At 38.0% G+C, this 15,481-nt stretch overlaps 1 protein-coding gene across 1 annotated transcript in view; it reads right to left on the minus strand.

Annotated features, from left to right (window-relative positions):
- Positions 1-1,739: 1,739 nt before the first annotated feature.
- EIF4E (eukaryotic translation initiation factor 4E) overlaps positions 1,740-15,481 on the minus strand; it is a 31,531-nt gene continuing 17,789 nt past the window's right edge. Inside the window, exons 4-7 of the mRNA XM_090037121.1 lie at positions 12,062-12,125; positions 9,817-9,930; positions 6,064-6,203; positions 1,740-2,801 (exon numbers count right to left, since the gene is read on the minus strand). Of these exons, the coding sequence (XP_089893247.1) occupies positions 2,687-2,801; positions 6,064-6,203; positions 9,817-9,930; positions 12,062-12,125 (433 nt within the window). The 3' untranslated portion in view covers positions 1,740-2,686. The remainder of the gene's footprint in view (positions 2,802-6,063; positions 6,204-9,816; positions 9,931-12,061; positions 12,126-15,481) is intronic.

The raw sequence follows: 15,481 nt of genomic DNA on the forward strand, positions 1-15,481 counted from the left end.
CTCATCAGGCAAAAGCATAAATACTACTAACATCATCATTAGCACCTCTTAGTAGACCTCAATTTACTCTGTGAAGGAGTTAGCTACATTTTCAAATTTACCTTTGTCACATTAGTAATCCTAGCTCCAGTACTCCAAACAGAGATAGCTGCATTTTTTCTTTAAAAAAATAATAAAAACCACAAATGTACCATACTAAGAAAACACAATTAGAAAACCTGTAAATAAGAAACATATCCTAAGTGTTATGCTTTGCTGGCTTCAGGTTGTCTAAGTTAGAGAGAACACCACACAGTGATGCATTTTTATAGTTCACAGTCAAACTCAAATTTTGACCAAAATAGACATCCCTCTGAAAGGGTATTAATATGAGAGACACTGGAAAGAAAAAACAAACTTAATTTTTAAAACATACTAAAATACCTAAAGTGTTTGGAAAGTACAAAGAATTACATTAGTTAAGAATGAGGGATTTTATAAAGATGGCATCATTAGCCCACTTAATTTGTACAATATTATTAAAACTGCAAACTTTTAAGTTGCATAGTAACATTAGTAGATTGGCTAGTTCTCCCCACTCGAGACACCCTTATTTAACAGAGTTAAAAGCAGAATTTTACTGAGTTGACAGCTCAGGATTTCTCTAAAGATAAAATCTATTCTGGTAAAAATAAGTTTTTTCTGACAGAGGAACACTAACAAGAGTCAAGATAGGAGTTTCAAACGAGATTTAAATGGGAAAAAAATTTCTGAATTTCCATCTGAAAGAAAAATTGTCCAAATTGGACAATTACAACCTCAATTCTCGCCAAACAAGTTTAATTTCCTCCTAAATAGTACTGTCAAGGCCAAATGCAAATATGGACAACATACTTCTCATTCTGATTAAATATTTAATATGAGGTTTCATATAAGATTTCAATCTGAATTGCCACATTTAGCAAATGCAAAATACTCATTAGTGTGAACTCAGGGCTGACCAACTGCAATTCCTTCTTCAACCCCCTGTACCCGGCAAATTAACTCGGTGAATTACACCTAAATAACCCTAAATGCTGAGTTTAAAAATACTGTTATACAACAATACAGCACTGATCAGCACTAAGCTATTTATGGCATGCTTTTGAAATGGAAAAGAGCTTGTTGTGGTGTACCTTTACATGGCTGTAAAACATTACACACTAATTTCCTCCTGTTTTGCCCACTCCCCCTTCCCATAAGTCAGTCCAAACTCCAGCTCCCCCCTCTCTGAACCAACTTCCACAATCAAAAAGCAGACTTCCACACACCTGCAAAAAGACAATCTGTTGTCTAGTTCTTGATATATTTACTCCTTTATAGCCATTTCTCTTTACTGTGTATTATTGGTACTTCATACTGTAGCTGCATCACTAAGCAGAATTATTCACCTCAGCACTTTGCTGAAACCAGACTTTTATCCTGTCCCCTTTTCAACTCTGACTTCTATGAACACTGACCAGAAAGCAGCACAATACATTAAGATCAGTTAAACTGCCCTTTAAGAAAAACCAATAGCCATATCAAGGTAATTCCATTTTGGAGAAGGATGCTATCTATTAGATTTATTACAATTTTTAATAAACATAGTAATAAACTATAACTCCAGACTTGCTCTCTCTTGGAAGATACACTACAATAGAAGCCACAGAAGAGACTGCCTTGTCACAAGAAGTACAAATACTTGCTGTAGATATGGAGAAATAAAAGGACAAATCTAGTTGTCTAAAAGACAATTCACTGTACACATTTTATTTACAGTTTTGTACACTGTCTTATTATGAATGGGACCGCTTTTCTACTTGAGCCATTTTTAACCAAAGCAAAATAACCTAAGTAATACAAAGTGTTAAAATACAGCATAAGATACAAAAACAGACATACTATTTCTAGTAAGGAATGTAATTTATGGTGTTACAGTTAAAAAAAAAATCCACAATTATGTTTAGGAAATCACACAAACAGATCACTGATTTGACTGAAATGCATAAATTTGTAGCAAAGCTTTGATGTTACAAAAAAACAAAAAATTACCAAAGAATGCACAAAATGAATGTTTATTCCACCTTTGTCATATTCCCAAATTCTTCACCAAATGTTACATGAGCAAAAACAACTGAAATCAAAATATCACTAATGTTATCAAATAGGGAAACAAATAAATTAATCTAGCAGCCATCAGCATAGGTTACAGCAAAGACAATGCTGTGTAAAAAATTTGCTAGAAAACTGTATGCACCATACTCTTTCCAAACCAGCAAAATGTTACTGCATACAAGGCAAATGGAAAACAGAAGTAATTTTTCTGCAAGGAATAGAAATGCAGTTTCATTTCTGAATACTGTGGATAAACAAATGTTTTTGTAATAGTAATGTTCCTACTAAGCTATTACAGAGTGGGCCAGAAAAACATTTATGGATTCTGGGGATAATGTGTACTGAAATTCTTTGATTGAATAATGGTTACTTCAGCCAAAATAGAAAAAAAAAAATTGAACACAGAAGTACAAGACAAAGGCGAATGAGACTTCTCACAAATCTTAGCAACATTTAGATGGAAATCAAATTTAAATGCAGTCCACTCTGCTTTGAAGAGGCTTTGGTTCAGCTCCCAAATCTCGATTGCTTGACGCAGTCTCCTATGAAAGAATACTCAGAAGGTGTCTTCTTAAACAACAAACCTATTTTTAGTGGTGGAGCCGCTCTTAGTAGCTGTGTCTGCATGGGACTGATAACCAATCACTATCTTTGGAGGAAGTCCTAATCTTTCCTTGTATACTCTCCTGGGAAAACACAAAAGAAGACCGATTTTTCAGTAATGCTCTTAGTAGACAGTAACGATACCAGAATTCTTTTTGACCTTCTGACACATCAATGCAAAAATGTTAATGTTCCACTTAGAAACAATTCTAGTACGAGGTTTCTACAATAGCTATGTATATGCATATGAATCTCATTTCAAAAGTTCAACTGCTTTTGCTGCTTAGCTATAAGCCTGAAGCACAGTTTTCACTGTACTCTTACAAGGACAAGGGCACTGAGTACTAAGAGACGAGGGGAGACAGACCTAAGTACTTTCATAGACCTGTCCCAAAGAGGCAACCAAAAATTACTACATTTTCACACAGCAGCTCTAAATAAAAAAATATTTTTTGCATGAGGTAGGTCTTGTATTCATTTAAGAAATGGCTGGTTATTTGAATTGATACCATAAAATGAATGGATAGGAAAACTGATTCTTAGGAACTAAAAGCTTACATTTAATCAAAGAATAAATACAGTTACGCACTGTCATGTAAGTTTATTTTCCTTTTCTTTATGAAATCTGGAGTTTTCGCATAACAATTACTGAACCCACAGATAGATTTGGTGGCTGGAAGAGAAGATACTGAGCTAGAATGCTGGTCCAGCTCTGACCAAGACAGGAAAAATCATTAACACATCCTGCGTGTTCATGGCAGTAAGAATTTGAATGAAATAATACCTGCCCAATGAGCATTCCGTCTAGATCAGAGAACAAATTGATTTGGCTGCAGATTAATAATGGAAGATCTCTGAAATATTTTTGGTCAACCTATCATAAATTGACATTTAAAATTATTTATGGAATCCTGATTTGCCATATTCTCCTAACTCTAGAGTTAATATTCTCTATTAGTTTAATATAGTCTTTTCAGAGCAGCAGCAAAGTAATAACCTATTACTGGATAAAAAACAAAACAGAATAGCAGAGCTGTCACCTAAGAAAACAAAATCACTGGTATTTAGTTAAATCTCTATCTATACTTGTGGTTGGTGCCACTTGTGTGTGATCTTCACTTTTTAAAGAGCTAGGCCGGCAGCGGCAGTAAGTGTGGAGCTCCCGAGGAGCTCCTGTAAGTGTATTTAAGATGCAGGTTCAGCATTCTGGAATATTTGAAACCATGAATGCCAAACCCATAAATAGTGAGTTTCCTGTATTAATACCATTCAGAAGCACAAGCTGACACTTGATATCCTGGGTTAACAAAGAATCTGTACCACAGTTCAGTTGATACTCTATGGCTAAGTGCAGACAGTCAAAAAGCCTGAGGCTGAATTGATTCAATTTTTGCAGGTTAGTCTACAATGCAGAGATCAAACCATTAAGCAAGTGAAGAGACATTCACTTTTGATTCCAGAAATGCAGCCACATGCCTACACTGGCCCAAGCCAGAAGCCAGGGGGCATTAGAGCATGCCTCCCTGTTTGGCTGAAGTAGACTGCTTAGGCCACCCTGCGGTGGGATAGGAGGGGGTGCAAAGCATCCTGGGATGCTGAGGGATGAGGTAACTTGAATCTGGAGGGGATCTGGGAAAGATGTTCAATAAACGAATTTAACTTAAAGCAATTAAGTCTGATACTACATCCATCCAGGTTTATCTTAAACCGGTTTCAGCCATTTTGAAAGCAGTTTGTGCGTGCTGAACTTCTTCTGTGTTACAGATTTGAACCAGGTTCCAATCATTTATCCCAATTTGTGTGTAATTTCTGTCCATAGCCTACGTGCCTACTGCCAAAGACTTGCCTACAATACTAGAGAACAAGTAATATTGTGACTGATTGCCTAGGCCAGCATAACACTTGTACCATAAGTAAATCAGATGAAATCTCTTTTACATGTAATAAACCATTCAACAGGGAAAATAAGCTAACATGCTACTGTGTACTTCTAGAAGTTAAAAACCTAACAAAGAAAAGGAAAGACTTGTCTATGAAGACAACAAATGCAGACCCCCAAGACATTCAAGCTAATACCATGATTGATTTTAACAGTAAACAAAATTCAAAAACAAAGAAACCACTATTCTCTTCTCAAGTTGACTAGAATGGGTCAAGGAAGTTTTTTCAAAACATTGTGTGTGTCAGAAAAGTTCCAGGTTTTACTTTTCATAACGTATAGTATTGTCCTATGCATTTTTGGTACTGTCAGCAAAAGTTTCAGCAGTTACATCTCAGGAGAAATGATGCTGAAACTGAGAATTCTGTTTTCATACAAAATTTCAACTGGCTTGAATCAATATTCAATCTGAACTGAGTCCTAAGGACAAATCCTCCCAATGACTTAACTCAAGATAAAGTGTTACAATTGTAATTCTCTTTTCAGAAGAGAACACACAAAATTAAGGGGTTTTGAGTTAGAAAGAAGATACAAATAACTCATCTTGCAGTTTATATTTAAAATTGATGTGATAAAAATTCCACCCACTGTAGCAACATTTGCTAGTTAGCTGAGGACATTTAGCATAAATTACCTAAAAAGGAGTCAGTCTTCAGGCCCAATACTATTCATCCTTGCTTTCACTTCAGTTACCAATCTACTGTCATGTATGTTGCCTAGCAAAGTGACTTCATATCCCTCACCAAAACCTCTAAACTATACAAATTTCATAGATTTCATAGACATTAGGGCTGGAAGGGACCTCTGAAGATCATCAAGTCCAGCGCCCTGCCCCAGGGGCAGGAAAAAATAGCTCTTCATTTTGGAGATCCGTGTGTATAAAGAGCACGTGCAACTAGCTGTACAGAGACTGTATTCAGTTTTTCAGACTAGTGTTACACACACATCCCAGAAAGCCATATTGTACTTTTTTTCTACCTGTAATTATGCTATTATGTTGTATGGGGGCTGGGACATCTGCTCACTGCATTCTGGCATGTTCCAGTAGAACCTGAAATACCCAACTGCAAACATACCTGTCAGAAGAGCTCATGAAGCTTTTGTAACAGATTTGCAGTCCCATTCCTCAAACTGCTATTTCTACTTTATAAAGCTGCTTAGACTAACTACTGTATGCATTTCACAGATGTGCAAGATTAGTACTCTGTAACTGCTTGAGACAGTAGGTGCAGTGTCACTTTAAGACTTCTGTCAAAACATTATTATTCAAGTATATTCCACAATTTCCAAATGCAGATAATTAGCACATCTTCTATCCAGTAATCTGACTTTAAAACACATTACCTTAAAGTATATAACATCTATAGCATTATTCTCTAGGACACTGAATAGCAAGTGTGACTTACCCTATATGCGTAACAGCATCCTTGTTTTCACATTCAGTTGTCCATATTGCTATTTTATCACCCTTAGCTCTAACATTAACAACAGCGCCGCATACATCATCACTGTAGTCATCAAAGGACTCCCCAATAAGGCACAGCAGCTACAAAATTAAAAAAGAGTGACCATTAGAAGACCAGCAGTCATTACAAAGAATCCTGCTGCATACTGGAATCTTCTGTTGTAAATGGTGGTTTACATTAAGCAATATTAAATATAAAATTTATCCTGTGTGGAAATCCAACCATCTTGCAGAGACTGAAGCAACATACACTCCTAATTATCAGAATACTTTCTACCTTGTTCCTGGTTGTTAAAAAAAAAAAAAGCAGCAAAGAAACCCGATTTAACTATGTAGCAGTGGATCCTTCCCAGTTTCTTTTAAGTTTGGAGTTCTGAGTTTTTCCATTTGTCTACGGGTCTAAAAGCTGTAATCTTTAAATACTATCTCTTCTATTAGCAACAAAAATACATTATCTATCTCCCCAACCACTGTTGGGCATTTTCCTCTACCTGGAGTGCCAACATGAAATTCCTACCATCTTTCCAATCCTCTCTAGTAAGTACAGTGTTCTTTCTTCTTCCCTATTCACCTTTTTAGGTGTTTAGGAATCTTGCTTGCTCCCTGGTAGCCCTCAGGCATACGCCATATTGTAAATAAAGCAGTTTACATTAAGCAACACCATAATTTTCCAAAGGTTGCTATACAACTACTAGAGGCAATAACAGTATATTCATTTCCTGGGGCCCCAACATGCCTCCTCTGCAAACTCAAGCGGCAAGAGGGTCTTGCACTTCAGCAAACTACGCGGATTCACTGAGGCAACTTGTAACATTCCTGCATACACAAAGCAAAAACCACACAAAGTGTACTTGCTATCATGGACCAATGAGAATGACTTTGTGCCCCCAGAAAAGGGTGGGATGCAGAACTAAATCTCTTCCTTTGGGCTAGGAATACGAGGCAGACTACTAATGGCTTTGGCACTGACTTGTGAAACAATGAGGAAATTATAAAAACAGTGTTTCCAAACAACCAAAGCAGTATCTAGCTGATGAGTGCATGCTTTGCAAATGGTACAATTTCTGACAAAAACAGAAAACTAACCAAAGAAACTTAACACTTCCTTTTGCTGTTCTTGGTGTATATCTAGCCAAGTGCTAAGTGCAGCAGTCCACCACACAAGACTCTTATAATGACAGACTGGAGAGAAATTTACCCATAACAGAATGCATCCCCATAAATAAATAGCTGAAGTGTTATATGCTACCATTATCTTAAGGTAAGTTTTCTAAATCACGTTTAAAGTTTAAAAAAAAAAAAAAAAATCAAACCCAAAAATCAAACTCCAAGCAGCACTACAGCTAAAGTCTCATGACTTTGCTGAGAGCTGCAAATATTAACTTAGCTAAAGAAATAACATGATCACAGTGCACTAGTGAATGAACCAAATTTTTATAATAGATCTATAAAACTACAGGGTATGTGCACTATATTTACTCAAGTACAATTCCCTCGCTTTATGCGGTACATGCGTTCCTGGAAAACAACACAACTCAAATTAGCCTAAAGGGAACCACTTTACAATGTAACAAATAGGGATACATTCCAAGACCTTAACTCTATTGATCCCCAGAACCATTTCTACCAATTTTACAAGACAATTTTGGTGCTCACCAACAGCAGACAGTATACACAAGCACAGGGTGGTGGTGAATGTTTAGCTGGTGTGAAGAGAGGATGGTAAAGAATTCACTGATGGACCAGGGAGAGGGGTAGGAGATAAGCTAGCAAGACGCTTAGAAGCCATAATGGGGATGGCAACTACAAAAACACGTGTCGCAAACAACAAGCAAGGAGCATAGATCCATACAGGAGACTATATTTTGATGCGCATCACTTCCACAGTGCACTGCACAAAGCAGCTGACTGTGGGCTTCCACCACACGGATTGCATAAGAGTGAATTTACCTCGCGTATAACAAATGTTTGGTATAAAAGGGTTACTGCATAGGAGCGAATTCGCACACACAGAACCCACATAAAGCAAGGAAAACCTGTACCAAAAGCAATAACCTGTGAGACTTGTGCCAGACAAGACATTTCAAGTATCAGTGTTTAACCAATGCCATAGTTTTACAGAATCAGGTAATAAAAGGATGTCGTTTAAAATGCTGTTTAATAACTAGAAGCACTGTGCAAAGATAAGCATGCTGCAATGATGCTTAAGACAGTGCAATTAAGACAAAAAATGAAATAAATACCAGTTTCAGATCTTTTCAGTCAAATAGTATGCAGTTAGATTACCCAAGTTTGGAGCAGAAGACTTTGTGGACTAATGTCCAGAGTGCTGAAAAATGAGGAAAGGGTTTTGATTTGGTTCAGCAAGCAGACTGTGAAAAATGATTGGAGGAATAAGGATGACACTGCTTCCTAATGTGTAGGGGACCTACTAAATTCATGATGTAAGTGGGCTCCTTTTATCTTGCACATTCCCCCATGCACCCCGCCCATGACTGTTGATTGGCGGAGCAGTCCCACTGCTCTCTCCTCAGCAGCAGGGAAGCAAAAACAGCTGTTTTAAACATGGCACCATTTATTCCTCCCTGCCAGTCAGCAGCAAGGAGTGGGACTGCTGAGGCTCCATAGCCAATCAGCGGCAGGAGGCAAAAACAGCACTATATTTATTTAAAACCAGTTTTCACCTTCCCAACAATTACGAGTGAGCCACAAGTGGGGCCCCTCCACCAATCAGGGGGGAGAGAGGTGCAAGGGAACCTGCAGGATTAAAGGAGCTGCAGTGCATCCCACTTCCACCATGAATTCAGTAGCCACCAAGTCTGCCTGTGCTTATAAACAGTGCTAGGACATTATAACACTTTTAAATGCATTGTGGAAAGAGATTCCATTTCCTTCTCTCCACGTTTTTCTCTCGAAAAACAGTCTTTGGAATTTTAACCAGAGATAACTGGCTTCTATATTCCTAGTGATCCTTGGCTAATGCGTTTTAGAGCGCTATGCCTGTCACAGAAAAAGGACAACATTCAGGTCCCATGAAGTAATTTGCAAGCAACTGAAGAGTTCAGCCTTTTAACTTAAACAGGATAGCTTTTCATCTTCAGTTTAAGAAAGGTTTGAAAACAGCCAGGTTAATCAGATTCTTTGCAAAAGATTAGATGGAGTGGCAAAATGCACAAAGCAACATGCTCTGCTTGATCAGGAAAACTATTACATAGATGGACAGCATAACACAGTCTTAACTTTAAACCACAATGGTTTATATTTGAGAATTTCTTCTGGTTTATAATACTGTATTCAAAATATAAATAAAGTCTGGAGGTCTCTTGCTAAAAAGGCTTTTTCATTGTAAATAAGAACCATTTACTTAGGATAGAAATAACTGTATTACAGTGTTAGGGACACAAACAGCATCATGAGTTGCTGTAAGGTTATGCCAAATACCCTTAGGAGTAGAAGACACCTATTCATTCACTTGTTTATGGGACATTGCACAGGCTTACAGATGCTTTGGATTTCAAATCCCATGTTTCAATACAATCCATGTTCTGTATGACAGAAAAATACTGTCAGGCAAGATCTTCCAAAGAATATTTTGTAGCTTGCTATAGACTGAAAATGGAAACCCCATTTTTAATTAGACTTTAAAAATAAAACATGATTGTTTAGTTGAAAGATACAGTGCCACAGAGCTTACTGTCTCTAGCCAGAAGCGATCAAGGTCACTTCGTCTCTGCTGTTTATTTAGTGTAATTAGCCATCGTCCTCCTCGCTTGTTTTTTTCATCTTCCCACATTGGTTCAATTCCATCCTATAATGTATAGTTAGAAATTAAAAAACAAATACATGGGATTATCTGTTTAATTACAAGCCCAAACAAAAGGAGAAGAAAAGTATTTAAACAGCAATACAGGAACAAAATTTACAGTTGTCTGAGTTGACCCTGCCTTGATAAAGAATTTGAAAAATAGCAGTGAATTGTCCCTCAGAATATCATGGTATCACAGATAAATACACAAAATATTTATACCACTACCACCGCCAGTTTCAAGTTAAGCAACTGTGAAGTTTAAGAACCAAATTCAACTAGTTTTGTCTACAAATGTTCTGCAGATAATTGATTCAGATACAGCTCAGGTTAGACATCTGTTCTGACCTGCATGAAGCCAGGCAAAATAACCACTAGTTAGGATAAAAGCTCTTGAGATGTAGTCCCAGTTCTACCACTGAAATCCGGTAAATCTTTGGTCAGATCAATTAGGTTCTGCACTTTAATTTAGGCAGGTCCAAAATGGGAATTTTTCTCATCAAAAGGTGATTTAATAAAATGGCATAAAGAACATCTGTCTTACTGTCTCAATTTTCAGAGCAGATATAGCAAGAATAAAGAAACCTGAACCTATCAGCCCTGCAAAAAACCAAAATCAATCTACCATTTAGAAGACAAAATGTGTTCTTTCTGATGCACAAAGAAAAAGTTTTGCACTGAAACTTAGTGATGCTCGCTGCACTGAGCCAGAAATCACTCTCATATCTATGTTGACTATGAAGTGTTATTTAAAATCAGTCATTAAAAGAGGCATGACTGAAAACACCCAATCAACAGGAAGATGAAAAATGTCTCTATTAGTAACTTCAGAGAAGGGCACTTGATTATCTCGGCTTTATACAACTCTAGATAAAAGCTGATGAAGTGTGCAGCAATATAAAGGGAGCTAGTGGTGTCATTTCACTTCTCCACATTTGGCATGCTTATTGGCAGCTATAGAGGTCACATTACTTCATCACCTTTACAGGCAAATCCTTTAGGTCAAGACTGAAGGACACACCTGATGATACAGGGAAGTGTGCAGCACGGTCACCAGTATTGTACCTGTTGCACATTCACAGAAAATGAGTAACTGATACTTTCCATAAACACTAAGGACCAGACCCAAAAGAGAACCTAGATACAAGTCAGACATGTGAAAGGGCAAGAACCACGAGACTAATTCTACCCCACCCAACCCAAACCTCATAAGCGTGTAAAAAGCTACACTTTCATTGCTAAGGTTCCTGAGAATGCTGCTAGTACTAAGTATGCCTAGAATAATTATCACAACTGAGCATTACAGGACCCAGATGTCCAGAAGCCATTTAGAACTCACAAACAAGGCAGGCAGATGCCCAGTGGAGCATGAGAGACCAAATGGAGGAGGGACAATCAAATGACTGAAAGGTATCCTAGCTGTCTATGCCCAAAAGGACAACTTAGATGCCTTGAGTGCAGGAAGGAATTCCAGGCTATAAATTCTGAGTTCACACAGATACCTAAGTTTAGAGGGGTGTGATTTCAGATGCACCTTTCTCTTCAGCACCTTTATTGGCTAGTGTCAATCCCATTGCTCAGTAACTCCTAATTTATCCTGTGCATTACCTATGGAACCTAATTTGGGATTATATTTATTCTCAGAGCCCCTTCATGGATCTGGTGTTAAGTGAACCCATATGAGGAAAAGAGGAGCCCAGAATTTTTTTTTATTGGAGGAGCTCAAAGCTAAAACAACATTTCTTTTTTAGTGCCTCCCAGAATGGTCTTTCATGCCTCCCAGAATTGAAGATCTTTTCTACTGTGAAAAACCATTGAGGCCTATCAAGTATTTTAACACATACCTTGTAAAGATGTTACAATACAAGCACTAATACAAGGGGATGAGTTTAAGTCTACCAGAAGGGTCATGAGCCAAAGTTTTCAGAATTGCTGAGTACCCAGCATGAACTTCAAAGTGAAGTGCTCTTTTCAGCACTGTCTCAAACTCAGACTGTTTAAGACACTTCCAGACTGGCTTCCATTACCACCAGTCACTTCTGAAAAAAAATTGGCTATGATGTCTGAATTATGTAATAATACATTTATCTGAAATTGTCATTTACATATAAAGAAAAAAAAGTGACTGGCATACCTTAAAGAGTGAGTAGTCGCAACCAGGCATTAAATTACTAGACAGCTGGATATGGTTGTATAAACTATTTAAAACAAAAAGAAAAACAAAGCAGTAAGATAAAATTAATTTAAAATGCTAAGCAGAATTAAGATACACTCTTTCTTGAAAAGTTGAAGAAAACTTAATCCTTACTGTTCAGATGATTAGCCTGAAATAAACATTTTTTTTCCAATCATATCAAACTGAACTGAGGTTGAAATTTATTTTTAAAAGTTGTTTGATGCTACCCTAATTTTTTTAGAAGAATAGAAACAATTCATGTTCTATGAAGAATTTGAAACTCTAGAGCATCAGGGGAGCAACTGATTATATAATGTCAGTTCCCAATTCAGTTTTCAGAAATACTATCATAATTTCACCAAATTTTGACTTGAGGTAATTTCACCTGACATTTCATAAATTCATCATGTAAACATTCAGGACAAGCCACCAAATAAAATGAATGTTTTGTTTAGTGTAATAAAAAGATAAAAGGATAAGATTTTTGTGGCTTTTCTGCCCAGAAGCATTGTTTTAAGAGACTTATTCCACCTTATCACATCTAATATAATTATTTTCAGCTTCAATGCTGTAGGCAGAGTATGTGAGATCCAAATAAGGCTGGAAGAGCGACAAGAGTTCAAGATTATGAAATGCCACAAAAATCATATACTGTGCCAAAAGTAAGTTCACCACTGAGCAATGCGCAGGGAAAAAAAACATTTGAAAACTGAGAAAAAACACTGTGACAGTGGGCTTAGAGAACTCTGAACTGGGAAGAAATGCTGCCTCTACAACAGGGGTGGGCAAAATAGAGGCTCCAGCTGGTGGCCAGACTCCATTTCCCAGCAGCCCTTTCCTGTGTCATTGATGCTGGTTTCCATGGAGACTCCAGTAGCAGCAACTCGGTGACTGCAGGGCCAGGGTTCCCAGGGAGACTGGCCCCAGCAGCACTGGGAGGGCAAGCAGCTGGGCACTGAGCTGCTCCAGGGCTGGGAACAGCAGACTGCAGCTCTGCCCTGGCTCTGGACCATGCTGTCACCGCTGCAAGATCCCAGGCCTGGAGCAGCTCTCCACACGGCTGCATTCCCTGCCCTTACTCTACAACCTCTGCTGTTGGATTAAGTGCAGAGCTTAGAACAGGACTGACAAAAAATTGCAGTTCCAGACCAGGTGCCAAAAAAGGACTGCTAAAATAAAGGACCAGCAACTGTTTTAAAGAACGATCTAGCTAATGCCTGAAAGCAACAAAATACAGTAATTTAAACTGGACCTTTATTTCAGTAGCATCTCTAAGAAAACACCATCTAATGTGAACAGTTTCACTGACTGGGTGAAAAAAAAACCAAAATGGTTTAAACTACCACTGTATCCAATTCCTAACTAGAGACACTTAAGCCAGCAAGTGTTCTATTCAGTTATCCACTCAGATCCTGGTAACGAGCAAACTCAGGCTTACTTCTTAGCAGCCAGATTAGCCAAGAACCATGTATTTAGAGCAGAAATATCTAACCCCTGGCCCACAGAGCCATGGCATCCAGCCCGCAGGGCTCCCCATGCGTTGGAAAATTTGGCAGCAGGGAGCAGTGGCAATCAATACTGTCACCCCCACCACCCCACTGCTGTTAATTTCCCAAGCTCCATGCAACTGGATTAGGGCCAAGCTGCTGCTGCCCCTGCCTCCTTAGTCGATGCATTTTGGCCAAAATGCCCCCTGCATGACTGTATCGAAGTCCCATGTGCTGGATGAAGCCAGCTGGCAGGTTCTGGCACACAGACAGACTGGGCACAGCCCACGAGGCCCATGGAGCAAAAAGGTTGACCACTACTGATTTAGAGTATGAAAAAAAAAAAATTAGAATACTAGATCTCCATCTACCAGCTTCCCAAACAAGGATGGGACTAGTGAAACTGAGTCTTCCTTTGCTCATCAAAGCAGTAGCCAGAAAGCAAAAACTCACAACCAATTCACACCCCACATCTAAAGTCTTCAGGATCAAAACTCGTTACCCTTAGACAAACCCTATGGAGCAAATGCCAATGCTGGCTGCCTGAATAGAACTCTACAGAAAGAACCCCTGGGACATCAAGTTTTCCCATATGGACAGCATGAATAGTAAATCTGTCCAGAGCCACTCTCTCTAGCATGTCAATTTTTATTACATCTATGGGTAGCCTACATCCATACCAATAAAAGTATTCAGTTGCCACATCCAGATTTCCCTACCTCTCATATATAGAGAGCTGCATGTAACAAAATCCTGATTTTTCTACACAGAAGAAGGGAGCTAGCTGGTGTTCAAAGACAAACTAAACAAACAGCATGACTCCTTTTCTAACGGACTCTTCTGCTTCCCTCCTCTAGTAACACAACCTACAAAACTTGGAAAGCCAAAATGTTAAATTCATTAAAACAAGAACTAGGAAAGCAACACTATTCAAACTTCATTCCAATAACCAATGTAATATTTGAAACTGGCTGCTAACTGCGTGGGGGGGGGGGAGTAGGGAGAGTAGTTCCTTCTAATTTTCAGTTGTGTAAAGGTTACTCTGCTGAATTCTCACAAGACTCCCGTATCAATTGTGTTGAAGAATGATATGCTCTGGAATGTTTACAAGACTAAGAGAATTAAGAATTTACTGGGAAAGTTATAGGTTTTGTTAAAGTCTCTAACTTTCCAATCTAACATGGGCATATACTGGTCTGCTGAGTGCCATCTTTATTCAAATAAGAGCTTTTTTTCCAAAACAGCTTTAACTTGTTTCTTCAGTTTACCTATATTCCATAAACTTATCTAACTATCATCTACACAATTTACTTGGGCAACCTGGCTAATAAATGAGGAAGCTATTTTCCAAAAGAAAGTTTTTTGGGTTAATAATGACCAAGTGTTTTAACTTGATGCACTTTAAGACTGATGTTTGGAAGCACCAAGCACCTACGCTCTGAATACAGGTCTCCATGAAGTATCAAAGGATGGGAACCAACATTTTTAATCTCAAATTTCCAGACAGAAGACAGAACAGTGTTATGGCCTTTGCATACCAGAGTTACTTCGTCAACTGAGTTGTATGACTACACAGTTTAGTCTACCCATAATATATCACATTTAAACCCTATACATAGCAAGAGCAGACAGAGCCAAAAAAACACCTGCTTAATCTAAATAAATGTACAATTACATCACCACCAATACAAGTGGCAATATAAATTCATATTTAGAATACAGAAGAACCCAGAAATAAATTATTTACCTCCAAGTGACATTTTTAAAAGTTCATTTGGAAAAATGAAATGGACTTTCCCTTAAGCTCCTGAAATAGATTTGAACTTGCACTCCAGATGCTAACATTTACAGTAGTAAAAGCATGTACACAATTCCAATACACTATGGATTA

This window comes from Crocodylus siamensis, chromosome 2 (genome assembly GCF_052110815.1).
Source record: "Crocodylus siamensis isolate JL-2025a chromosome 2, ASM5211081v1, whole genome shotgun sequence".
Classification (NCBI taxonomy): Eukaryota; Metazoa; Chordata; order Crocodylia; family Crocodylidae; genus Crocodylus; species Crocodylus siamensis.